The 27,962-nt window shown below is 42.8% G+C and overlaps 1 protein-coding gene across 6 annotated transcripts in view; it reads right to left on the minus strand.

The window, feature by feature from the left end:
• Window positions 1–27,962, minus strand: part of syk (spleen tyrosine kinase) — a 63,606-nt gene that overhangs the window by 10,018 nt on the left and 25,626 nt on the right. For 3 of the 6 annotated variants that reach the window (XM_070552164.1, XM_070552168.1, XM_070552167.1), the window contains exons 2-12: window positions 23,565–24,036; window positions 22,763–22,923; window positions 13,848–13,986; window positions 12,798–12,879; window positions 12,657–12,715; window positions 10,298–10,363; window positions 10,059–10,137; window positions 7,321–7,480; window positions 5,868–6,077; window positions 2,526–2,715; window positions 1,664–2,212 (exon numbers count right to left, since the gene is read on the minus strand). In XM_070552164.1, coding sequence (XP_070408265.1) covers window positions 1,784–2,212; window positions 2,526–2,715; window positions 5,868–6,077; window positions 7,321–7,480; window positions 10,059–10,137; window positions 10,298–10,363; window positions 12,657–12,715; window positions 12,798–12,879; window positions 13,848–13,986; window positions 22,763–22,923; window positions 23,565–24,036 — 2,047 coding nt within the window. In that variant the 3' untranslated portion in view covers window positions 1,664–1,783. Of the gene's footprint in view, window positions 1–1,663; window positions 2,213–2,525; window positions 2,716–5,867; window positions 6,078–7,320; window positions 7,481–10,058; window positions 10,138–10,297; window positions 10,364–12,656; window positions 12,716–12,797; window positions 12,880–13,847; window positions 13,987–22,762; window positions 22,924–23,564; window positions 24,224–27,962 lie in introns of those variants that run through there. The other 3 variants (XM_054744062.2, XM_070552165.1, XM_070552163.1) reach the window with 3 other exon arrangements.

The raw sequence follows: 27,962 nt of genomic DNA on the forward strand, positions 1-27,962 counted from the left end.
ATGCAACAGCAGTACACCTGTGTTGTCCGGCCCGCAATTGTAACCGGCAGTAACCCACGGCAACCATGCACTGACCCAAAAGGACACCGCGCAATGCGTGCCAGAGAAAGGTTCGCAATAAGCTGGCTGTGCAACGGTGTCATGATGGCGCGGTTACCCCATCGAACAGCCACGGGGCTCACCACTGCCGCTGGCGACACCGCCATCTGAGGCAGGGGAGGCAAGATGATGGCTCGTTTAACCGCTGCGAGCATCTAGGTCTCACATCTTGTTGGGGGGGTAAGAGAGCTGTCGGGTGGAACCAGAGCTCCAAGGTCCACCATACACATTATTAAGCAGGTCTGCAATGTGGTGGCAGAGCTCAGTGCAAAGGCGGAGGTGGCTTGGGCACTGTGAAACCTCTCCAGCTGTGTGGTGAAAAACCTGCACTGCGTAGAGGAAAATGGCAGGTCCATTCACCCCAATGCTGCCAGTTGAGGCCAAATAAGCTACCAGTAAGGGCTCCAAGGGGGAGAAGGTTCACAAACTCCAACCTCTCTTCACCATTTAGGTCCACAAACTGCCCATAGCCCAACACCGCATTGTGGATGGACAGTGGCTTCCCCCAGGATGACGCAAGCTCAGCCGCAAAGTTCGGTAAAGGTGGTAGTGAGTTTTTGACCTCAGCTGATTCGGTGGGGAGTTAAAAACTAACAAAATGGGAACTATTTGGTCCAATGGATGAGCAGGCCTATCCACTTTAAGTTTCTCCTCCTCTCGTTGGCAAAGCTGAAGAAAAGAATTTTGCTCTCGACATTCGGGAGTTAAGGCAGCGGTAACACAATCCACCGCAAAGAGTTTCCTAGTCCCCGGCAGGTCATGACTGTTGACAAATGTCCAGCATGCCTTACTCGTTCCCCGCCGGAGGAGAGAACTGGGAAATCTCCAGGTCGGATTTGGTCTGCTTGTCCGTCACCTCCATGTGATCTGCCCAGCTAGCAACGGGGAACTCGATCACTAGACCGCCTGCGTCAGAACAGTGCAAAGGCGCAGGAGACGACTCGGAGAGCATGAGGTCCTGCTGCGAACCATGCAGACACGGCAGGCCTCGTGCAGGTGTTTCTCATGGAGAAAAAACCCACAGCCCAGAGGACAGGGACTCAAAGCAGACTTTCGCCTAGCTGAGTCCAACACGGTGCTTATGGCGAGACACAGAGCAGAGCGGCAGGGGCAAAGGAGCATGGAGGCAGAAAGCTAAAACAGCCACAAAAAGGTAGCGCTAGGTGGGTGAAGGCTGACCAGAAGGCAGCAGAATCAACACCAGCAAGCAGTCAAGCTAACTTTTCTATTGCATAGCTAACAATAGTTATTTGTACTCACATGTTATCAGCGAGGTGAAGAGCATAAGAACTGAAAAATGCCAGTGACACTGGGGGCTTGTAGGTGGAGGGCGGGACCACCACCCAGTAAAGGCTCATTTGCCTTTACAGGCGTGATTAAATGTGTCTTCAGCCAGGCCACACGAGGGCGTGATGTCCCATAGTACCTTCATTGTACCGAGTGAATCGACTGAAAGGGAATCTTTAGAGCAGTTATATCACGTGTCCTCAGCCCTGATAGGCCACTGGATGTTTGAGCTGTTCCAACACCTGATTCAAAGATTCAGTCACTTCTTCATCAGGTCCTCAAGTTTGTCAGAATCCTGTTAGTCACCCACTGATTTAAACCAAGTGTTTTAGAGCAGCAAAACTATGGAAAACAAGCAGTAATGGCCCTGGAGGACCAGGACTGAATATCCCAGGTATTAAGCATTCTTCCACTCAGTACTGTCTGTGTGCTGTTTAAACATACCTGTAATAAATGTTATAAACACTGATTCCACACTGTGAAAGAAAGCTAAGAGGTCCATCATCAGAGCCAACCTGACCCTAATGACCCTCAACAAGGTTATGTTCTGCTGGTGTACGTGGAGGAGATTGATTACTGTAGTTTCAGAGCATTTTGTGTGTGTGTGTGTGTGTGTGTGTGTGTGTGTTTGTGTGTGTGTGTGCATGTGTGCGTGCGTGTGTGTGTCCAGGCTGATTAGTGGTACCTTGTATGGTTTTTGGCCAAAGGAAAAGGCCTCCCACATGAGGACTCCGAAGCTCCACACGTCACTTTTGGTAGAAAATTTGAAGAAGTTTATACATTCTGGAGCGTACCATTTCACTGGCCATTTCCCGTGAGTCTTAGCCTGAAGGACGAGGCACACATCATCATCATCACTAACTGAATGACCATTTAGGTAATTTTATAATTTTATACTAAATGACTGCAAAAGCCAGAAGGGATTCAAATAACCTGTCTGTAAGCCAGATGTTTTATTCTCTTTCTGTCCTTCACACTGGAGCAGAGCTGAGTTCTGCTTCTGGTCTGGGTATTATACTGATCATACTCAGGCTTGCAATTTATTTATTCATCCATCTAGTAATTTTGGGATCGATTTTGAAATCTTAGGCGATCAAATCAGCTGCTCCAGAGTTCTGACTGATAGCTGATTGAATTACCTTGTAGTAGTTTTGCTCCTCTGCCACAGCTTTAGAGAGTCCAAAGTCACTGATCTTTGCATAATGTTGCGTGACCAGCAGGACATTCCTAGCAGCAAGGTCTCTGTGCACAAAGTTATGCTCCTCCAGGTACTTCATCCCCATGGAAACCTGATGGACCAGCTCTGTGATGTTCTTTACAGATGTGTGTCTGCAGATATAGTAAACCTGAATGTGAACAGTACCTCATGATGTTACAGTATCTATAATATTTGTTATTGTTAAAGCCGGGGTCTGTAGCATGATGAGGAGGAGATTTGAACGACTACAGCTCCCACCTCTGCTCCCCTCCCTTTTGCTGTATGGGCCGTGGCTTTCAGCTACAAGGGGCTCAAACTGCGCGCACAATTAGCCTTGAAGTGCTAACGGACAACGAATGTTTTTGACGAATTGCTGCTCAGACACACCTGATTCTAACTGCTGAATTATCTCTTCAGCCTTCATCAGGTTGTATACTAGCTGTTTTAAGAAAACCTGCAGTATTCAAGCAGAGAAACATCTAAAACCGTCAGGAATCCACGATCTGTAATCCTTGCTAATCATACAACAGGCTAAAACAATAGTCTGATGTAGCGTATGGTTGAACACATCAGGTATTTATCTCCAATACACTAAAGATTAATCCTTTATTTTTCCCCCTCCTTCTTTTTCTACAGTTAGCTTGAATTTTTCTGACTGACTATAGAGCTGACGTCACGTTTCCCGGCATGCAACAGTTCAAATCGAAACGGCGCCATTTGGCAGGCAGAAGCCGGCAGCTGGACTATTTGTGATTGTCAGAGAGAACTCAATCAAACGGGAAATATGGTAGATTCCTGTTGTGCCCCAGGATGCAGAACAGACACGGACGACATAAGGAATGAGCCATCTACAGGATTCCCCAAGATCCGGAGCGCCGCAAACGTTGGATCATTGTAATAAAACGCACTAGTGACCGGGCTAAAATGAAGCTGTGGGATCCCGAGAGTAAAGGTTTTCGCTTATGCAGCGACCACTTCATATCAGGTACTTAAACCAACGTTTCCTCAACTGTGTATGGTATTTATTTTAAATGCTTTTATTACGATTCTTAGTGGGCTTCCTAAACTTATTTTGGCGTGGCTTTTTCTGTCTTACTACTCATAGCAACAAGTAAACGTCACGTAAAACGTTGCCTCGTGAGTTCTGCGTGCTGCCGTTTACATGTTTTATGATCACAGCAATTAACCGGCTAAGCTGTATTTAATTTTTAAGCAATGGTTGATCAATTGTCAGATCACACATAAAAAGCACTTTGGATTGCTATTATCTGTCTCACCGAGACAGATCTCAGACAGATCCTGAGATGCTCCTGCCTGACATATTTATTTTATTCACGGAAAAAAATCAAACTAGTGATTTCTCTTGGCGCTCAGCTTATACATTCAAACAGCACAGCACTCTATTTAAACTACTTGCATGTAAATCTATGTTATTTGTCCATCCATCCATTTTCATCCGCGTATCCGGAGTCGAGTTGCGGGGGCATGTAGCGTCGAAAGTCCCAGACTTCCCTCTCCCCAGCCGCCGGAGCCAGCTCCTCCGGGTAAATCCCAAGGGGTTCCCCGGCCAGGTCCAGTAAGAAGTCCACTCCGACAGCTTCTGGCGTCAGAGCGGGCAGAAGCGTCGAGAGTCCCAGACCTCTCCCCAGCTCCTCCGGCCGGGGGAATCCCAAGGGGTTCCCCGGCCAGGTCCGGTAAGAAGTCCGCTCCGACAGCTTCTGGCGTTTTTAAAAAGTATCCCAGGGTAAGGGTCGGAGATGTTTAGTCTATTTAATTTCTGACTATTTAAAACGATTTCTTCGGTTTTAAAGTGTGACGTAAACTCCGACGAAGTAAAATCCAAGCAGATCCTGTTCACGTTCATGGTTACATCCGTGTTTTTTACCCTTTTTTTCTTGCCAAAATGGCGTCTACTAACTGAGAGTCACGTGGGGTCCGGAGCTCTATAATTTATTGCAGGTCAAGTTAGCATTCAAGCTATGTTGGTATGCTACGCTGATGTCATTGGGTGTTTCTCAGTGTCAAGGCACCTGGCCTAGCAAGACGATGGGTGTTTCTCAATGCCAAGGATCCTAGCCTTGATGTCTCGGCCCCGCCCCGGTTGCCTAGGAGATACGTCGGGAGCCACCAAGACATGTTCCAATGTTCATGTTCTACCAAGGTATGTGTTCTCCGTTTGTTCGCCCTTTTGCTAGTTGAGCGAGGATACACGGGAGGTGTCTTGTAGCCTACAGAATACACCGCGGTATTTTCACCGTGCCTTGAGATTGAGAAATCACCGATGTCTTACGAGGCCAGGCGCCTTGCTTACGAGGACACTGTCCTTCCTTGGTCACGTAGCGTTACGTGACACGGGAGGTAACGTTATATTTTATACGTATAAGTTTTGATATGAATATATAACGTGCCTTTTACTTTTTAAATTGTGTATATATTGGTTAAGTTAAATATGTAAGTGAGTTACTACCTGCTAGCCATCGAGGTCACAACTACTAAGCAACTAACCAACCATAGATAACTGCTTAGTTATAAAAAAAACTTTTTAAATATCAACCCGATAGCTACAATTAGTTGGGTTACATTTAAACTGGAAATTTGCCCCAAAAGTAGCTGCTGGCTTCTGATCCTCTATCCTTTTGTAAATACTGCGGTGTATTCTGGGAAATTTTTGACCATGGCCAGGCTACAAGACACCTCCTGTGTATCCTTGCTCAACTAGCTAAACAGCTAACAAACGGAGAACAGATGCCTCGGTAGAACACTGGAACACGCCTTGGCGGCTCCTGATGACACATCTCCTATGCAACCTGGGCAGGACCAAGACATCAATAAGAGGTTCCTTGACATTGAGAAACACCCATTGTGTCACCCCGTAGTGCATCTTGGGAAATGCGGCGCATTCTCTGTGATTGACTGCTCCCTCTTGTGGGTATGCAACTCTATTGATCAATGCTTTTGGATCACGTAAATTATTCGTCACACTGTAGAGGCAGGAGGAGGGGCTTAAGGGAGAACATCTAGTTTTTATCCAAGAACAGGGTCAGACATTTAAGTCTTTTGTTACTTCAACTTTTTTTGAACTATGTTTCCCATGCAGTCTAGATTAACTAGATCAAATGTCTGTTTTTCACTCCCGGTTGCTCAGATCTAGGCACAACAATGACATGGTTTGTTCTAAATGAAGATGATATTTTAGGGAAAATGATCAACAGGTTTGTAAAACTGGAATCAGACAAATCATATCAAGCTGCCTGAATCTAAGAGGATTAGTTTGGTGACCTACTTGTTTTTCTGCAGGAACTTGTTGAGCGGTCCCAACTCAGCCAGCTCCATGACCAACATGAGGTTCTCCGCTTCACAGATCCCGATCATCCTGACGATGTAGGGGTTGTCCAGCTGTTGCATGACGCTGGCTTCTCGCAGCATTTCTTCACGCACAGCTGGGCTGTTATCATCGTTCTTCAGAATTTTAACAGCAACTGGTTTCTCTGTTCTAACACACAGGAAGACCAGCATTTAACTGGGTTTCATCACTTGTGATCTCGATTAGGGTTCTGTGGCTGTGGGTCCACATGTGGCTGTTTGTTATTCTGAATGAGAAAATCCTGAAGCTGAGTAAAGTGTAACTGTTAATGCACAACGCGAGCGGATCTGTTTTCCTGTCCTAGTTTTTTATCTGTGCAAACTAAAACCTGAGAAACCCTATGACAGACAATCTTCATAATACATCAAATGTGTGTATGGCCTCCCATCATGTCAGCATCAGAAATATGTAAAAATTATTTGATTTTACTAAAACATACTTTACTCTGCTCCAGCATTTATAAAAGAAACTTTCTGACTTAGTTTGACCTCCCTCTAGAAAAGTAGGTGTTTGCACATCTTTTAAAAATGATTTATGAATTATCAAATTATGATGTGGAAATATGCCAAAGGTTATTCTTAATACAAAGAGAAAATCTGGTGACTAAACACTGAAGCCTAGTGCTGTCATGTCCTGTGTCCTGTCCTGTCCATGTCATCCTGTGTCCTTTCCATACCCCAACTCTCATCTCCGGTCCCCTCAGACGTCACTCAGGTTTATCACTCCATTTCCTAATATTACTATCAGTCCTGCCATTTCCCATTACCCAGCCACTTAGCATAATTTTATTTCTCTTTAGTTTTCCTCCTATCTTTGTTAAGCCTTAGTGGTGTCAAGTCCCTATGTCTTTAGTATCCTTCTGTATCAGTGACCATTTTACCCCTGCCTTCATTTCCCATAGTTCTGTTCTTTCAGAGTCATGTTTTTCCCCAGTGCTCCGTTAACCAGTCACACTAGCTACAGATCAGTAATCATCTAAGAGTGACTGGGTTTTGACAATGATGTTGATAATCTAGCTCAACATAATTTTTTTATTCTGCTCAATTTTTAAGATTATTTTCTTTTAAAAATATAAATGTTACATCTTTATCTTTACATTTCTGAGCTTTTTCCTAGTATTTTTCCGTTTCTGGAGTCCTACTGATCCCAGAAGTGGGATTGAACTAGCAACCTTTGCAGGTGGAGGATATCCCATTAAGCCTGTATCTGTTTGATTTGAAGGCTGAAGATAATTTTTTAATAGTTTAAAAACCAAGCCTGCTGTAAGTGATTAACTGTGTTTTAATGTAGCTGTGATCCAGATAACTGAAAGTCCTTGTAGGTGATGAGGCTGATAGGCGAGTTTTGATGGTGGTAAGGTGCTCTAATATACCTTCTCATCTTGTAGGTCCCTTTGATAACAGTGCCAAAGTTCCCAGAGCCCAGTTCTCCATCCTCCAAGAAGAGCTGCTTGCGATCCACAGTGGAGCTCCTGAGTTCATCTGGATCTGCGTAAGGACTCTCATACACCTTTGTGTCCATTGGCATTGCCTCTGATGGAGGAAAACCATCGATCAGGATTGAAATAAACAAATCAATTCAAATGGCCTGAGACCGTTCTACTGAGTTTTACTGCAGGGACGTATCCAGGGAGTGCCCTAGGGTAGCACAAGCCACCTTTGGAATCTGATTGGCCACCCCAGGTGCCACCCTATTGAGTTCCATTTAAATTTACTTAACATTGTCCACAAAAGGTTTGGGACTATAAACCACAACACAGTAGGTGGCAGCCTGAGCATCCACATTTAACGTTGGTTTCTAGCCTCAGGCCTACACAACATTTCTGTATTATTATTATTATTTTTCTACAGGGAGTGCAGCATTATTAGGCAAATGAGTATTTTGTCCACATCATCCTCTTCATGCTTGTTGTCTTACTCCAAGCTGTATAGGCTTGAAAGCCTACTACCAATTAAGCATATAAGGTGATGTGCATCTCTGTAATGAGAAGGGGTGTGGTCTAATGACATCAACACCCTATATCAGGTGTGCATAATTATTAGGCACTTCCTTTCCTTTGGCAAAATGGGTTTGATTTTGTTTTATGAGCGCTGTTCCAGACCACACTCCACACTAGTTGGTGGCGGTAATGCACCATTCGTTGTTTGCCAACCGCCAATAAAACACCAGAAGATGAAAGAAGGACTTTAGAGGCTCAGAAAAGTCAAAAATAGTGAGACATCTTGCAGAGGGATGCAGCAGTCTTAAAATTGCAAAGCTTCTGAAGCGTGATCATCGAACAATCAAGCGTTTCATTCAAAATAGTCAACAGGGTCGCAAGAAGCGTGTGGACAAACCAAGGCACAAAATAACTGCCCATGAACTGAGAAACGTCAAGCGTGCAGCTGCCAAGATGCCACTTGCCACCAGTTTGACCACATTTCAGAGCTGCAACATCACTGGAGTGCCCAAAAGCACAAGGTGTTCAATACTCAGAGACACGGCCAAGGTAAGAAAGGCTGAAAGACGACCACCACTGAACAAGACACACAAGCTGAAACGTCAAGACTGGGCCAAGAAATATCTCTAGACTGATTTTTCTAAGGTTTTATGGACTGATGAAATGAGAGTGAGTCTTGATGGGCCAGAAGGATGGGCGCGTGGAAGGATTGGTAAAGAGCAGAGAGCTCCAGTCCGACTCAGACGCCAGCAAGGTGGAGGTGGAGTACTGGTTTGGGCTGGTATCATCAAAGATGAGCTTGTGGGGCCTTTTCGGGTTGATGATGGAGTCAAGCTCTCCCAGTCCTACTGCCAGTTTCTGGAAGACACCTTCTTCAAGCAGTGGTCCAGGAAGAAGTCTGCATCCTTCAAGAAAAACATGATTTTCATGCAGGACAATGGTCCATCACACACGTCCAAGTACTCCACAGCGTGGCTGGCAAGAAAGGATATAAAAGAAGAAAAACTAATGACATGGCCTCCTTGTTCACCTGATCTGAACCCCATTGAGAACCTGTGGTCCATCATCAAATGTGAGATTTACAAGGAGGGAAAACAGTACACCTCTCTGAACAGTGTCTGGGAGGCTGTGGTTGCTGCTGCACGCAATGTTGATGGTGACCAGATCAAAACACTGACAGAATCCATGGATGGCAGGCTTTTGAGTGTCCTTGCAAAGAAAGGTGGCTATACTGGTCGCTTATTTGTTTTTGTATTGTTTTTGAATGTCAGAAATGTTTATTTGTGTATGTGGAGATGTTATATTGGTTTCACTGGTAAAAATAAATAATTGAAATGGGTATACATTTGTTTTTTGTTAAGTTGCCTAATAATTATGTGCAGTAATAGTCACCTGCACACACAGATATCCCCCTAAAATAGCTAAAACTAAAAACTAACTAAAAACTACTTCCAAAAACATTCATCTTTGATATTAATGAGTTTTTTGGGTTCATTGAGAACATGGTTGTTGTTCAATAATAAAATTATTCGTCAAAAATACAACTTGCCTAATAATTCTGCACTCCCTGTGTATTGACATAAATAATATGTAGAGTCCTGGTCCCACTCCACTCCAGTTGTAGGCAGTGATGCACCAAAAAGTTGCTAGCTAACCACTACAAAACAGCTCAAAAGAGAAGAAAGAAAAATGGCCATGCATCAACAAGTGCCCCACCTGGGCCACCTCACTTTAAAGGTCTTGACACACCAGTGTTTTAATGTCATGCCGGAATAAAGTTAAAGTGTCACCACTTGTCACACTGATGTGTGAAATTTGTTCTCCGCATTTGACCCATCCCCTGGGGGCGTGGTGAGCTGCAAACACAGCTGTGCTCAGAAACCATTTGGTGGTTTAACCCCCCAATCCAACCACTTGCTGAGTGTCAAGCAGCGAGGCATTGGGTCCCATTTTTTTTAAACTCTTTGGTATGACTCGACTATGGATTTTAACCCACAATCTCTCAGTCTCAGGGAGGACACTCATGCCACTGAGCTGGTCATAGTGAAGTGACAGATGCAATGGTTTTATAGATAATAAGTAAAGATTTTGTGAATGACCAAGAAAATCCAAAACTACCAGCATCCTTATTTTAAAAAGCAAAATTGACCTCAGTGTTTACGGCAGCTTACCTTTGTCGACTGCTTGGTTGTCACACACACTTGTTTCATAAGGATTGAGGTTATCAGAGTCGCGTCGAGAGCTATGACTCTGTGAGTAACATATGCAAGGTTTTAGAAGAATGCAAAAAAATGCATAATGATGTAATGACTTTTAAACGTCATCAATAAAATGCATTTCTGAAAGACAAGAATATTAACCGAAAAAAGTGGGTAACTGAGTGAAGCATAGGTTTGATGTGTTAATCTACCTTTTTCCTTCTCAGTATGGGGGCTTTTTCTCCCAACGTGATCACAATTCTATCTGCAATTTTTTTCTGGAAATCAAACATGACAGAGTTATCAAACAGCTGTAAGAGTGATCATATCCAGACCTACAGGATGTGTATGGTGTGTGTGTGTGTGTGTGTGTGTGTGTGTGTGTGTGTGTGTGTGTGTGTGTGTGTGTGTGTGTGTGTGTGTGTGTGTGTGTGTGTGTGTGTGTGTGTGTGTGTGTGTGTGTGTGTGTGAGATAATGTAGCACTTGTTAATCAATGAACATTTATTTCAACAACAAACTCAGTTTAAATGTACTCCTCCACGTTCCCTACATAAGGGTTTCAGTGATGTGTTGTGTTTTAATTATACAGAATAAACGAAGATTAAACGACTGAACAAGTCATATTTTTCAGATTTTACTTAATTAGATAAATTGGTGCATCAATCCTAATCCAAATATAAAGAAATGAGATACATGAAATACTATGAAGTGTAAAAGTATTGCACAAGTAAGAATCTAAATGTGCTACGTTTTGCACTTGGTGGCTACATTAATCAAACAATAGCTAAAACCAACACGTATTATTTCTGTACTTTCATGTTTAGTTTTTGTTTTTAGTCAGATTAATAATTTTGGTGATCCGCAGGCCGTGTTACCCTAAAGCCTTTAGACCGAGCTGCTGTGTTGACGTTTTTTCTCTCGTTTAGAGCAGTGGGTCCACATCTGGCAGAAAATAGAGAAAAGTTCTTATTCTGCTGAAGGAACAAACATTCTGTCTCATCTCAGGACACACGCTCTGGTCCAGTCTCATGTGGAGTCCCACTGGGCTCAGCTTACAGAAACTTAAATGTCCTAAACTGACATTGTCCATACATAGGCTGTTGACCTGAAGCTATGGACATCTAGATGTTTACCTTAGCAGGTGACTGAGGTGTAAAAATACCTGTGGTGCGTCTGAAAGACCTGAAATTCACAGTTATTGTGCAACTACAGATTAACAGCAGCTATCCAGCATGAATGTATCTTAATTAGGGTTAGTTTTTGTTTGGCGCTGCTTCTATACAGCAGTGACCAGATCATCTCCTACGATAGATCCAGAACACACATGTACGACAGAGTCAGAAAGGCCTTAACAGGACCATTTTTCTTCCTGATAGGTTGAATACAAGCAAACTACGACAGCTGCTACGTTGTCTAACCTACACCAAATGTATATAAAAACGTCCCGAAGTAGGATAGGGTTTTGTTGTTTGACTACTAGAGGGCACTGCCACCAGTGTCTGGAGCAGCAGAGGGGACTTCTATGTCATCTGTTGCTCACATCATTTGTATTTTACCGTCATAATTAAGAAGATCTAATGTTTCCATGGAATTTATTCCGTTTTACTCGTTAGTTCTTCACTCCGTTGGTCTCCTCACCTGTATGATTTTAAAGTTTACAACCCCATAGCTGTTCTTCAGCCCTAACACCCTGGGTGACCCATGATGAAAATAAACCAAACAAATTAAATCCTTTCACTGATGCAAACACTAAGAACTGAGCTAATTGTCAGTTTAAACTAACATTAAAATGAGCCATTCTAATTAGAATAAAGGGATGAGAAGTCATTCATTAATCACAGATATCTAATTAATTTGAGAAATAATGAAAATAAAATAGATGTTCTTTTACATCAGATGAGATAAAAACCATCAGTTTAAGAAGGTAAAATGGAAAGTATCGATCATTCCTTTCATTAAGTGGGTTTATTTATTTCATCAGACTAGGATAAGATATAACTGCGCTTTCAAAAAAAAACTCTTAAAAGTCACGTTAGTCTGAAATGGCACATATATTTTTAAACATTTTTGTTTCTGTTGCTGAAAGAGCTCATGTCTTTGGGGAAGTTGGCGTCATATAGGACCTTTGGGTCTTCCTGCACGGCTGTTCTTTCATTGTGTTTTACTGATATTGTTTTGATAAATGAAAAATGATAAATGACCTGCACTTGTATAGTGCCTCTCAGAGTAAGGACTCCAAAGCGCTTTACACTACAGTGTATCATTCATCCATTCACACACACATTCACACACTGATGGTGATGAGCCACCATGTAGCCACAGCTGCCCTGAGGCGCACTGACAGAGGCGTCTTGTGAGCAAGTAAACTACAAAATAAATAAATATAATAAGAAGAATATAATGTAGGAGCTGAACATCCTTAGATAAATTGTGTTATCTTACTTTACTATCTTTACCATCGTCACTCAAACACACGCACACACACACACACACACACACACACACACACACACACACACACACACACACACACACACACACACACACACACACACACACACACAACTTACAATGACAGAGTCTAATCCAGCAGGGTTTGGTGGTGGTGGGGGCAGTCGTCCTATTAACACTAGGAAAGAAACATGGACGGGATTAGAAACACCTGGTTATGTTGTAAAAATCATTCTGTCTTTGGTGCTGAGAGATTTTACCTGAGTCTCCGTCCGGCCTCGGACACGGATCTGTAAGGACTCGCAGCAAGCCATCAGGCTTGTATGAGTAGTGCTCCACCAGCTGAGTTGGAACAGAGTAGAACTATTTATCAACGGTCCAACATCTAGCTGACCTTCCTGTGAGCATGGACGTAGTTTTAACTTTAGAAGTGGGGGACACAACCGGCATGAAGACCGGGGGAGGGGGGGGTCTTTACAGTAAGTATACAAAATGATGTATAAAACTAAAGCCTAGAGGCTCTTTCATGCAATGTCAGGAATGCAGAATTGTGAAGCACACAGGTGGCAGTAAAACATCCATCTTCTGAACCCGCTTTGTCCACGTAGGGGGGCCGGTGCCTATCTCCAGCAGTCAACGGGCAATAGGGCGGGTACACCCTGGACAGAGAGCCAGTCCATCGCAGGGCAACACAGAGACACACAGAACAAACAACCATGCACACACACACTCACACCCAAGGACAATTTAGACAGACCAATTAATCTAACAGTCATGTTTTTGGACTGTGGGAGGAAGCCGGAGCACTCGGAGAGAACCCACATGCACAGGGAGAACATGCAAACTCCATGCAGAAAGATCCCAGGCCGGGAAGCGAACCCAGGACCTTCTTGCTGCAAGGCAGCAGCTCTAACCACTGTGCCACTGCGCAGCCCGGCAGTAAAACAAAAAAAAAAATAAAATAAAATAAAAAATAAATAAAAATAATACTTTCAATTCAACTTTGTTTTTCACCTTGTTAGTCTTTTCATTCCTACTCATTGTCACCATTTTACACTTATTTTTTGAATATCTGATCAATAGAGCTCATTTACATCAGATTCTAGCTGATCCCTTAGTCCTAGTGCTCAACCAGTCTATTTAATGTAGTGTAGTATCGTTTTTGGACAGTGAAAAGTGCAGGGGACAAAAATTGACTTTGGAAAAAGTGTGTGTGTAGGGGGACATGCCCCCCCCCCGTCTCCCCCCCAAAATTACGCCCATGCCTGTGAGGAAACATAATGGGCCCTAAGGTGACAGCAGGTGTTTACCTGCCACAAGGTGTCAAACTTCTTCCCATCTGGGATGGACAGCTTTTGATGACTGTCCTTGTCGATGCGATAATGCATCACTTGGCCTTCGTGTAATAAACACAGAGCATACGAGCCGTTCTGATCTCTCTGTCTGATCCTGAACACACAAACACAACAGAACAAACGTTACTTGTGGTCTAAAATCAAAGCCTTTGGTGATGTCATCGGTTTGAATTCATGAGAAGCCAAATAGCAGCCACATGTGTTCAGTTCACATGACAACATGTGGGTCCTATCCATGTTCTTATGGACGCTGCCTTCATTTCGTAGAGGTGATGAGCTGAACACACATGTAGAAGGTTCACCTGCTGTCATGTATGATTACAAGTGGTGTAAACGCAGATCCAACAGGCACACAGAGCTCCGATAAGGCCAAACTTAGTCACACCCCACAAACTCTGAATAAAACATGGAGGTAAATGAAGCAGAACTGATTAACCCTCTGGAGGCAGGTGTTGCAGATTTGCAACAGTTAAAACCTACCTACCTGGTTACTCCACAAACGCATTTCATGAGCATTTTTTAACTCAGAAGTACCCCTGAAGGACTTAGTTGTTTGTCATTTTATCAAAACTTATTGTGAGCCTGAGAGGGTTAATAATAAAAGCATCAGACTGACCAGTTTAAACTAAAGGTCGGAGGTGAACGAGAGCAGACAGCAAAAGTGTGGTTGCTCGATTTAGAGGGTTTAGAAAAAACATTTAGCTTTAAAATAGTCTGTAGATGTTTTACACCATTTGGTGTTAGTAATGGTGTTAGGCAGGGGGGAATTTTGTCTCCTGTTTTATTTAATTTGTATGTTGATGATCTGTCAATGCAGTAAGTAAGTAAGTAAAAGTTTATTTATATAGCGCCTTTCACAGATATAAATCACAAAGCGCTGTACAACATGATAAAGATCAGGGCAAATACCTCTAACCAATAAAGACATCAGAAAAACAATAGCAGTGATAAAATAAAAAATTAAATCATGAGTATAAACAAAGTGAAGGTGTGAACCCGAACAAAGCCATCTTTTAGAACATTTAGGGAGGGAACGCCTGGATGAAAAGGTGAGTTTTTAGATGATTTTTAAAGACCTCTACAGTTTTGGAGAGACAGAGTTTTTAAGGCAGACTGTTCCAAAGTCTGGGTGCAATAGTCTGAAAGGCCCTGTCCCCTTTGGTTTTCAGTCTGGTTCAAGGAACAGCCAGGAGGTTTTCAGATATAGATCTAAGGTTCCGAGAGGTGGTGTGTGGGGATAAAAGCTCAGATAGGTAGCTTGGAGCCTGGTTGTTAAGAGCTCTATAGGTCAGGACTAAAACTTTAAACTGTATTCTATATTCTACCGGGAGCCAGTGGAGGGACTGTAAAACTGGAGTGATGTGAGCTTGTCTGCTGGATTTGGTTAGGAGTCTGGCTGCTGCATTTTGGATGGCTTGAAGGCGTGAGAGGGAGGTTTTGCTGAGACCAGTAAAAAGAGCGTTACAATAGTCTAAGCGTGATGACACAAAGGCATGGATGATTTTTTCCAGATCTGCAGTAGAACTCAGTTTACGGACTTTTGAAATGTTTCTCAGTTGAAAGAAACAAGAGCGGGAGATGGTTTTGACGTGTGAGTCTAAACTTAAAGCTGGATCAAAAATAACTCCCAGGTTTCTAATGTTGGCCTTGGCTTATGGGCAAAAGGAGGCAATTTCCTGCTCGATTTTTGGTTGAAGTTCCGGGGGTGCAGCGGTCAGGGTCTCTGTCTTGTTAGCATTGAGGACAAGAAAGTTGCTGGACAGCCAGTTACTGATCTGGGTCAGGCAGAGTACAAGTGTGGCCAGCCTGTCCAACTGGTGTGGCATGAAGGACATATAGAGCTGAATATCATCAGCATAGATGTGGTAAGAGATGTCTGGGAAAGACTGAATAATGCCAGCTAGGGGAAGAATATAGAATGCGAATAGTAGAGACCCTAGAACTGAACCTTGTGGGACCCCGCATGTTAGAGAGGCAGTATCTGAAGAGAAGGTTTCAGACTTCACTGTGAATGTTCTGTTGGTGAGATAGGAAGAGTGCCAGTCTAGAGCAGAACCTGAAATCCCAGCAAGGGCATTTAACCTGTTTAGTTGAACGTTGTGGTCTACAGTGTCAAAGCTGCACTGAGGTCAAGCAGGATCATGACAGAGCATTTCCCTGCATCAGCAGCCATCAGGAGGTCATTATGCACCCTTGCTAGAGCAGTCTCAGTTGAGTGTTGCTTCAGAAAGCCAGATTGGAAGGGGTCAGAGATCTTTGACCTAGAAAACCAGGATCTGAGTTGGGTTTCAACAACCGTCTCAAGTACTTTGCTGATGAAAGGTAGCTTAGAAATGGGACTAAAGTTACTGGTGGAGCTGACGTCAAGGTTTGGTTTCTTTAAGAGAGGAGTCACTACTGCATTTTTAAAGTAAGATGGAACACAGCCTTGGCTCAGTGAGCTGTTGATTATAGTCAACAGAGATGGACTGATGGAGGCAAGGGACCCGACTAAGACAGAGGGAGGTAAGATGTCTGATGAGCATGATGAGAGTTTCATCTGACTGATTATTGAGGTTAAGTCATTTAGTGTAATTGGGGAGAAGGAGGTGAAAGACTCGGAGCACTGAGGGGCCTCCCCTCCTGAGGGGGGGAGGGCTGGTGGAATGCTAGATCTCAGATTCAACACCTTGTTTGCAAAAAAGTGGAGAAATCTGTTACAGTCATCAGCTGAAGATAGCTGAGCCTGCTGCGGAGGAGAAGACACGATGCTGGAGATGGTATCAAACAACACCTTAGGATTATTCTTATTTTGACATATGAGGTTTTTGAAGAAAGAAGACCTCGCATTTTCTACAGCTTCATTGTATGACTCTAGAAGTTCTTTAAAATATTCGCGATGAACAACCAGACCTGTCCTCTTCCACCGTCGTTCCGCTTTTCTATAGGAGCGTCTAAGATCAAGAATCTGGCTGTTCAGCCAGGGTGAACTAGAAGCACTGGAACTGCGGCTGGTTTTGTAAGGAGCGACGTGATCTAGAATTTTGAGGCAGTGATCATTAAATGAGTTAGTGAGGAGATCTACGTCATCAGAGGAAGGAGGTACAAAGTCAAAGAGGGAGGAGAAATTTAAAATGGTAGAACTGTTGATAATACGTCGTTGCTTAGCAGAGACTGGTAAAAGAGATTCAGAATTTAGGTTGATATGAAAAGAAACTGACTTATGGTCACTGAACACAACATCATTTATCTGCAGCTTATCAACAAGAAGTCCGTAGGAAAAGACTAGATCCAGGGCGTGGCCTGCTCTGTGAGTGGGACCAGACACGTGTTGAGAGAAGTTAAAAGAGTTCATCATGTTTAGAAACTCCCTGGTAGAGCTGTTAGATAGATCCTCAGCGTGGATGTTGAAATTTCCAACAATGATTATCCTGTCTAGTTTAATAGTTGAAGATAGGAGGTCCTGAAAGTCAGACAGGAAGGATGAAGTAGATCCAGGTGGGCGATAGACCAGAATTCCATAAACTGGTAGAGCTCGACCAATTTTAATCATGATCATCTCGAATGAGCTGTAGGAGTTTGAGGATATAATTTGGCATGAAAAGTGTTTCTTAAAGATAACAGCTGTTCCTCCACCGCGGCCTGTGGTCCGTGGAGCAGAAAAGAAAGAGCAGTCTTGAGGACAGAGCTCACGGAGATGAGTGATGCCATTTTTGTGCTGCCACGACTCAGAAATGCACAAAAAGTTTAATTTTTTGGTCCGGAACAGATCGTTGAGGATGTGAGACTTGTTGGCGATGGAGCGCGCGTTAATCAACATCATTTTCGCGGAGGAATCTGGCAATGTGTGTGCCGCGGGCTCGATAATGGCGGGCGGCTGGCGGGCTAAGCTACGTAGCGACTCCACGCTACTCCCGCAGAGGTTCTTTGTCTCCTACGCCTTCAGGTAGCGTCCTGCATCAGGGGCTCCATTTAGCAGCGAGATCAGCCCAACTCCGTTAAGTTTCTGTTGGATCCGCCACAACACAGCCGCGGAGCAGCGATCAGGCAGAGCTTCGCCTCTCATGATCTTTCGAAGCTGAACGAAGAAGCCGGCTCTCTTCCCCCATTTCCTCTTCCATGGCCTCCTGGGCAGCGGCAGGCCGACAGGTAACAGAGGGCCGAGACCTGGGTTAACGCCAGGTTCCAGAGGCGGTGGGAAAGCGGATCCGGTATCGGAGTTCTGGAGGTTGATCATCACGGACCTGATCGACAACAGTAAGGGACTCCGCACCAGATAAAGAAGAAACAATAAAAAACACCAAATAACCAAAAAAGATCAGGAGCCTAGCAAACGGACAACATCTCATGGGCGCCATCTTGTAGACCACTGAACAGGAACAACCTTTCTGCCTTTTCTTGGATGTTAAACTCAGAGTATCATTTTATAAACATCTTAGGATGCCTCACTAGTTCCGGATGTTCTGTGCTGTTGCACAAGTTTAGTTTTTATTCTAATTATTTTATCGGTACTGATCACAATGATGTACTGATGATGATCGGTACTGATTCCAATGCAGCTGAGAGCCTGTAACACAGGATGCCTTCTGGGTAAAACTCTGATTAACCATCTGATGTATGCTGATGACCTGGTGGTCTTCAGTCCAAGTGGTGCTGGTTTACAGCAGCTCCTAAATATCTGTTCTGAATTCGGTGTGCAGTATGATATCCAGTATAATGCTGTTAAAAGTGCTATCTTGATATGTAGAACCAAGTAGGATAAAAGGCTAAACTTTCCTGTGTTTAAACTGTCTAATAGTGATCTTAATGTGTGTGAGACGGTGAAATACCTTGGCCACTTTAAAAACAATCAAATGCGTGGAGATGCTGAAATCCATAGACAGTGCTGTAAGCTCTATGCACAGGCCAATAGGTAAGTTTAGTTTTTGTTCACTGTCAGTTAAGGTGGCTTTATTTAAAGCATATTGTACTCCACTTTATACAGCCCAACTGTGGTCATCCCACAATCATCATGAAGAAGCTGCATGTTGCATACAGTGATGCCTTAAGAATCTTACTCAAAATACCCAGAGGGGGCAGTGCCAGTCAGATGTTTGTAACAGCAGGCATTTGTACTTTTAAAGCTCGTTTAAGAAAACTAACATTCACTTTTAGAGAACGACTGGATAGCTCTGCCAACAGTATAATTTAGCAATCACTCATCCTGCTGTGAGCAGTTGTCGCTATTTGTCCTGTATAAGGAAACACTGGTTGAAGTGTTTGTGTGGTTACTCTTAATTGTGTAGAACATCTCTATAGTAAGTTTTAAAATAATTTATATTTTTATTTTATTTTCATGCTTTTATCATTTTTATTTGTTCTATTTGTTTTTACCAATTTTGTTTCATTATTGTTTTTAATGTTTTGTTGTTTTATATTTTTCTTTATCTGGACCTAAGAGTCTGTCAGTAAAGATTATCTATCTATCTATCTATCTATCTATCTATCTATCTATCTATCTATCTATCTATCTATCATCATCTATCTATCTATCTATCTCTCTATCTCTATCTATGAAACACATTTTTTAATATTAGCTTTTTTTATCCATAAAACTTGATTAAAACCACAATCATCTGCAAAAGAGTTAGATCCGTTCAAATCTGTGATCAGTACCGATAAAATAATTAGAATAAAAACTAAACTTGTGCAACAGCACAGAACATCCGGAACTAGTGGGGCATCCTAAGATGTTTATAAAATGATACTCTGAGTTTAACATCCAAGAAAAGGCAGAAAGTTTGTTCCTGTTCTGTAAATCTGTCTCAAGACAAAGGGGTTCTCACAGAAAACTCCTTTAGTTCACTCATTTGTAAGATAAATTTCTTTTTTCTGTTTATTTTTTTCTACATATTCAGCTTCATATTCTCTGCTCTGCTAAATCTATCCACTTCTTTCATTTTATTGTGCTTTTTGCTGTTTATTTTATTTGTTTTCTTCAGATCAGCTTGGAAACATTCGGATCTGTAAAACCTCTGCAAAGCAGACTTTCATCTCATCTTCAAACCACACAGAAAAATTTGGTGTTGATTCTAAACACATTTCTGCTGATTTGAAAAATGTTTTACCGGTGGCTAACTCCACCTGCTACAAGGCGATCTTTAAGCTGAGGAGCTGTGACTTGATAAAACTATTTTTATAGTTCAGGAAGTAAAAAAGAGCCAGCCGAGACAGCCTAGCAACAGAGAAGACCAGAGTTAGAGGAACTAATGCAAACTCATAAAAGGACCTGTCTGTCTTTGCTAGGACCCATCATAAGAGTAGCTTTCTACACTAAAAACTATATAAAAAATTATTTTATAAAATATGAAGCTCTAATAGTGTAGGTCAGATGATCTCCTCAAATCTCAAATGTTGAAGTTAAATTGAATGTATTATCGTGGAAGCTTGGTGTGGAAAGACAGCATCTCTGACTGTAAGAAGGGACCTTCTGCCAGGCTGCTGTGCTCTGTCTTATTTGGCTACTTCAGGAAGTCCTTTTGCAAACTGTCAGAGCGGAAACCACAGCACGCACGTGTGTGTGTGTGTGTGTGTGTGTGTGTGTGTGTGTGTGTGTGTGTGTGTGTGTGTGTGTGTGTGTGCGTGTGTGCGTGCGTGCGTGTGTGTGTGTGTGTGTGTGTGTGTGTGTGTGTGTGTGTGTGTGTGTGTGTGTGTGATTATTCAGCTGAGACCACTGCTGCTCGACTTCAACTGCTATAAATTCTCCCAGGATGCTTAGTTTAAAAAGCAAATGTTTAAATCCAGTGGTTTAACCGTTTCACATTCAAATACGTGATTTTAACCACATACAGACATATTTTCTCTGTTTGAGTTAAAAGTTGTAGTTTTTCTCACTTAATAGTATTTTATGTGTTTATTTTAAAATCAACAAGTTTATCATGGAAGTTTCAGGATTTCTGTCGTCCAGCAGCATGGAGGAGAAATGTGCCTGAACAGGTCTGTGTGAAGAAGTTGAGCCAAAAAGGCACAGAATTATTTTATGTGTGTGTGTGTGTGTGTGTGTGTGTGTGTGTGTGTGTGTGTGTGTGTGTGTGTGTGTGTGTGTGTGTGTGTGTGTATATACATATATATATGTGTGTGTCAGTGATTACTTTTGCAATGACCGTCAATAACAAAAAAAATGAAAGAGTTTAAAGATATAAAAATGGGAAATTTTGATCAAAACACGTCAGGAAAGGGGAAAAGAAAATGAAAAAAGCCAATCAGTGGATCCCTGGAAAATCAGAATTGGCAGAAAGAGCAGAACAAAGCTAACTTAGGTGTTAGCTAGCCATCTAAATTAAATGTCATCTGCCTCAAACTGCAAATCTATGGGTGTTTCTCAATGTCAAGGCGCCTTGCCTTGTGAGGCGATGTCTTGCGAGGCCAGGCGCCTTGCTTGCGAGGACACTGTCCTTTCTCGGTCAAAGGAAGGGGCAGCAGTAGCTCAACAGGTTGAGCGGATTGTCCAGTGATCGGGCAAGACACTTAACCCACCTTGCCTGCTCGTGGTGGTCGGAGGGTCCGGTGGCGCCTGTGCTCGGCAGCCTCGCCTCTGTCAGTGAGCCCCAGGGCAGCTGTGGCTACATCGTAGCTCATCCCCATCAGTGTGTGAATGTGTGTGTGAATGGATGAATGATACACTATAGTGTAAAGCGCTTTGGAGTCCTTACTCTGAGAGGCGCTATACAAGTGCAGGTCATTTATCATTTATCATTTAAAGAAAACGGTTAAATGGAACAGACTTGCATCACGTGACTGCGGCTTTTACGGCAGTCACGTAACGTCACATGACACGGGAGATATATGTATTTGTTTCAGTATAAATATATAACAAGCCTTTTACTTTTTAAATTGTGTATATGTTTATTAAATAAAAAATAAAAGTGAGTTACTACCCGCTAGCCAACGAAGCTGCAACTACTAAGCAACTAACCAACAATAGATAACTTCTTTGGATCTAAAAAATTGTCCCCGAAGTAGCTGCCGGCTTCTGATCCGCTGTCTTTTTGAAAATACTGCGGTGTATTGTGGGTAATTTTTGACCAAGGCTAGGCTACAAGACACCTCCCGTGTATCCTTGCTCTGCTAGTTAAGCGGCTAACAAACGGAGAACACACGCCTCGGTAGAACATGAACATTGGAACCGATTGGAACACGCCTTGGCGGCTCCTGATGATGTATATCCTAGGCAACCGGGGCGGGACCAAGACATCAAGGCAAGGTTTCTTGACATTGAGAAACACCCCATATCTGCATCTAACCTAAAATAACCCACCTGATTGGCCAAATGAGTGAAGGACTCTATTTGCATTGTGTGTAGCAAACGTTTGAGCTGACCATTCATAGTGTATTTGCCTGTTCTTTGCGATTTGTGTATTGAGCAAGCCGATATCTCGATGACAATACGTTTGTGATGTACTGTGCAGCCCTAATATAAAGTAAAATAAAGTAAGGCTCTCTAGCATGCACATATGACACACCAAACCTTTCAGCTACTTTCCTCTCAGTGTCAATATGATAGATCCAGGTAGAGGTTTAGCAATATTATTGTTTGTTTGGCACAAGTGGCTGCACTTCAATTGAAAAGATAATGTTTAAAGTTTAAGTATGCATGATAGGAGATGTGGAATGATGTTACCCAAGACTGTTTTCTTCCACGTTACAACACATTCACAAAAGTCATTCATGTTCATGGTTTGTTTTTTAACAAGAGGGCGACCCTGCATGCATTGGTGTTGGTTTAGATTGGTATCTGTTATTAAGTTGGACTATTTAATTTGGTATGTTGGATATCAGTAAAAAAGTCAATATCTAACATCTCTAATATTTAGTATTAGGAACATTTATTGTGAACATGGTCAGATACTTACAGGAACTTTCCATTTGTGCGGGAGCCGCACTGGAGCCGTGGCTCAGATTCCTCCCGGGTTATTGCTCCGTGGAACCAGGGCATTCGTTCATGAGCAGTGGTGGCTATGAGTTTCTCAAGCTGAGGTCTCTGGCTGATGATGGCCTGCTCAAGAGCTGCTCCCTGCAAGAACAAATATACTAATCATTCTCTAATATAAATACTAATATGATATTCAATATGCGTTTTGTAGTTGAGTTAAAATAGTTGTATATAGCCTGTTTTTGACATAGGGCCAAGGTGCTTCACAACACAATCAGTCATTCACACCCTAGTGGTGATGAGCTACAACGTAGCCACAGCTGCCCCGGGTGTGCATTGACTGAGGGGAGGCTGCTGGGCCATAGTGACGTAGTAACACCCAACTGAGTCCACACATACACACACCTTAGCTCACTGATACAGCCTGAATGTTCCAAATTGTGTTGCTAAGGTTTAAAGCATCAATGTCTAAAATCTCAGGTTTCAGCAGAAAGATGAATTCCTGCTGGACTCAATACCTGGATGAACCAGAAGTACACTTACCTGCTGCTGTGGATAATTAGGCTCTTGAATAACTACATAATTTAATGTAGAGTAAGACTCGTGGTGAGTTTATTGAATAACATCACATCAACCAAGGTGAAATTTAAGAGATTTAAGAGCTCTGAGCTGTTTTAGGACCAAAGCAACACGTTAGTCTTGTTCTCTCTAAGACCAGATACAACATCAGACTAGTTTATAGTCGATCAGTCCTGAAGGATGTAAATGCTAGAGAAACTAACCTGCAGGTTCCAGGTCTGCTTTACATACTGCCGGATGAGTTTGTCTTTCAAGTCCTCGAACGGCCCCACCTTTGGCTGCATGTTCTTGGGCCTGTTGCAGGGCTTCTTCAGCAGACACACAAGACCATCCATCTCCTGGGAATGGTAGTCAATCACATCCATGGGGGTTCTGTGGCTCTTACCACCGGCAATCGCAAACGTCTCATTGGGTTGTCGTTCAATGGTGTAGTGATAGATGCGGCCTGAGAATGAAACAGAGAGCGCAAAGCCGCCTAGATAGTTTCGGCTTTGTCGTAACAGATACAAGCCACTGGTCAAGCCTGACTGCCGCAGGTAGACCTCCGCCTCTTCCCTTGTGATGTTGCCGTAGAAGAACGGCAACGCATTCATGGTGTCCGCCATGTTGTTTTTTAGGTGCTGATGGCCTCCAAGCAGCCTTGTCACAAATTTCAGCCTCCAGCATAAAATTAATCTGAAAAGAAAATAAGAAAAATAAAATACTTGTGAATGACTTTTAATTTTCATAAATAATCCAGAGCCTCAAAACTGGAAAATCACAGAAGACGGTGGACAATTAACTGTCCAATGTTGTTTCCACTTCTTATGCCTAAAAAGGAGACATGAAGAAGGAAATAGTTACTAACTGGTCTTCTACAAACTGAGCTGAGATTCATGCAAAGAACTACAAACATGTCTGAAAACAGATTGGCACTAAGTAGCCTAACCATATCTGTGATCCTAGAGAAGGGATCGTTTAAAAAGCCACTACTTTAAGACATTTCACCTCATCCATTAGTTCTAATCCAGGGTTAGAAGTGTTGGATGAAAACACACGTTAACTAGGGTTGTTTTTTGATATCAGGTGAGTTTCTGATTCACCCTTCCTTTGGGTCTTCATCTTGTCATCACTAAATTAGATTATTTTCATGTTCAGCCTGCATGAAAATCTCAGAGTTATTGAAATAATCATTAAAAAAGGAAACCACACCTTTAAAATGCACAAATTAATTTCAGATTTAAGAATCAGAAAAAATACTAATTTAAAGGGTGTGAGCAGTTACAGTGTAGAAGGTGCAGGATACCAGAGATATAGATCCATCCACCAGAGACAAGGGAGATGAGTGAGAACCAATAGAGGACATCAACTGGAATTTGACCTTTTCAAAAATCTATTATCTTGTTGCAGCGGAGGTTCCAGACTAACATTACAGGCTCTGATTCTGTTGGTGATCGGTCAGAGGAAGAAGAAAAGATTTTTTTATAGCGTCTCTCAAGATAAAATCACAAGGCGCAGGAGGCGCCCTGGTTTAATTCATTGCTGTACATTTCAAAACAGACTTAAAGAAAGTTACAGAGAAAATAGCGTTCCATAAAGAATTTTATTTAAGCTAGAGAGACAGCTTGTTATTAACGAGAACTTTCTCTGCTGAGCTGGAGCTGAGTATAATTCATTAATACGTAATAGAGAAGAACAAGAACAACTCGGGTTTTTTTCTTTTCTTTTCTATAGCCAGACTGGTGGAGGGTCCTGCCTCTGTTGAGCCACGTATCCCTACAGCCATCAGGAGGGATGATGTCATAAAATCCTTCATAATTAAAATAACCTCAAGTAGACACTAAATTCCCATCATCCTCCACTGTTATTACTCATCATTAACAAGTTAGACAGATTTAGAAGCAACAGAAGAACCTGGTTTATGTTTCTGTCCTATTGATCTTTATCAGATGACAAAGCTTCATCTAAACCATCAACATGTCTGCAAACCCATCAAAACCAAACTGTTTAAGGAGGTTTATCTCTATTAACACCTCCATCATGAGCCTGATTAACATCCATAAGAATTAACAACCATTAAAGGTCCAAAGTGGAAAGAGTTGAGTACAAATACCTAATAATATTATTATTATTATTATTATTATTATTATTATTATAGTAATGGATTTGATTTACATGGCGTTGTTCTAGGCAGTCAAAGTGCTCACCATTATTCATGCACTTTCACACTCACACACTGCCGGTGATGTACAGGACAAATGGCAGTTATTGACCGCAAACTGACATTCGAGGCAAACTGTGAGACTGTCTTTAAAAGGGTAAATCTCATTCTGTCATAAGCAAGGGCAGCAGTGGTCTAGTAAGACAAGAAGAGCAGCAGCTGAGCCCTGTCACATTGTTTTGAAGACAAGTACAGAGGCTGGATCCATGTGACAGCTCTCATCCACAACACCATGAGTTCCAGCTCCTCTCATCTGGACACAGACACACACTCCCATGATACAGAACCATCGACATATAAATATTGGACAATGGGTTACCATACACTCCAATAATAAGTTTTTGTGCTAAAATGGGAGTGGCCACCACCGCCATTTTGACCGTGTCACAGGTTCCGTCAAGCCCAGACAATTCCACAAAAGGGAAGAGAGGTGGAGCTGAGGGTGGGGCTGTAAGGCTGGGATCAACTGACGACACCCGGTCAAACTAGATACAAGCTAACCTGAAGCTAACCCAAAGCTAACGCGGAGGTGGGAGCTAAGCTAACGGAGGTAGCAACCTAGCTACAACCGGAGTTAACTGTGCACAACACCAGAGCTTCTGAGTCAGAGATACACCGGGCTGACCGCTGGGTAAAACCGGGTAGAACACAGAGGTCTCCCGAAAGCTGCTGAAAGCCGGCAGCCGCGCAGCAGACAGAAGCGGCGATCAGACAGAGATGCGCCGAGCTGCGGGGAGGGGAGAAACGGGTGGAAAACATCGGTCTCCCGAGAGCTCCACAAGCCGATAGTCGGAACCCAGCTCCACCAACATGTTCTATTTCAACCCATTTTCTAAAGTGCAGCATTATGTTAAATGCACTGGGTTTTACCCTATTACATTTAAATTTCATGGTTAAACAGTACATGTTAAAATCTAATCTCAGCTAGTGCAAGAGCGGCAGTGACCTAAAATACATAAATATAACTTTACTTACTGAAAAAAATGAAGTGGAGACTCCTTGGACGCTCTATTAGTGCAATTAATGCCATAGCAAGTAATTTTGTCCAATCAGACTGAGGCCTTTCCCCAGAGCTAGCTCTGCGGTCACGTAGGTCTGATGCTCATTAATTATACAGAATTTTAGGCTTTTAATACACTTAAACAGAAGAGTGAGAAAAAAATCCACCCCCCTCAGAGTTGTCATGAGTGTAAACTAGATAATTTAAACCAAAAACATGTTTTGGTACCAGGCTGTAAACATGTTTATTTCTGCTGTGAAAATTGGTATTTTTAACATGGGAGTCAATGAGGATTTGCTCGCTTCTGACACCAGCCCCCAGCGGATGAGGGTGCAACTGCAATTTATTTCACTTCCAGGATTGCTTCAGTTTTTCACCCGCATTGTGGGGGCTTGATCCAGAATCGAACCCAGATCCTCTGCACGTAAGTCCGACATCTTACTAGGCGAGCTAGAGTGCCAGTGACATTCTTTCTATCTGTAACATTTATATCCTTGATCACAGCTGAAACAACATTCAAAGAATGACTCGGAGGGCTTTGTCTGAGCGTGAACGCGCATGAAGCAGCCTGCTCGACCCGAGCAGCTCTCTTTTTCTGTGATTTTACAGAAAAACAAGCAATCACAGTAAAAATGCCAGGGCTCATTCTACGGGACCAGGGCATTGCAGGATAATGTATGAAGAAGAAATTTATTATTTCTACACATATTTTGGCTGTCAAACTTCCATATTGCCCCTTTAAATATTCTGCCTAAAACTGTCAGCGATGCACCGTCGTCGGGCAAAAATTCTGCACTGTATTTGAATTTAAATCTGCCACCGCTATTGGCTAAGAGGCATGCTATGATGTTAGCTGGTACATTATGATGTCACAATGCCATTGTGAGCCTGTGTGTGTTTATTTGTTAGCGGCTTCACCCTCTCGGTCTGCCAGGCAACAGCATTTGTTGCATTTTTCAAACCTGAAGTGGGAGTGAAGTAAGTTTCTTGTAGGGGGTGACTTGCTCTTTAATTACTGAAAAGAAAATGGATGGATGGAAATCAGTGGACCCCAAGAAAGGCAGAGTAGTTAGAAAGAGCTGAATAAGGAGATGGTGATGAAGGTCAAACAAAAGCCAGCTTAAACAGTTGAGTTTTCAGCTGCTTTTTAAAGGAGACCACTGAGTCCACTGATCTCAGGCTCATGGGGAGAGAGTTCCAGAGTCTGGGGGCCACAGCAGCAAATGATCTGTCACCTTTTCTATGTAGGCGATGATGGCAAATTAGTTAAGTGCTCGCCCCATAATCGCAGGGTTGTAGGTTTGAGCCCCGCACAGTCTGTCATTGTTGTTGTGTCCTTGGGCAAGACACTTAACCCACCTTGCCTGCTGGTGGTGTTCGAAGGGACCGGTGGCGCCTGTG

The sequence above is a fragment of the Nothobranchius furzeri genome, chromosome 6 (genome assembly GCF_043380555.1).
Source record: "Nothobranchius furzeri strain GRZ-AD chromosome 6, NfurGRZ-RIMD1, whole genome shotgun sequence".
In the NCBI taxonomy this organism is placed as follows: Eukaryota; Metazoa; Chordata; class Actinopteri; order Cyprinodontiformes; family Nothobranchiidae; genus Nothobranchius; species Nothobranchius furzeri.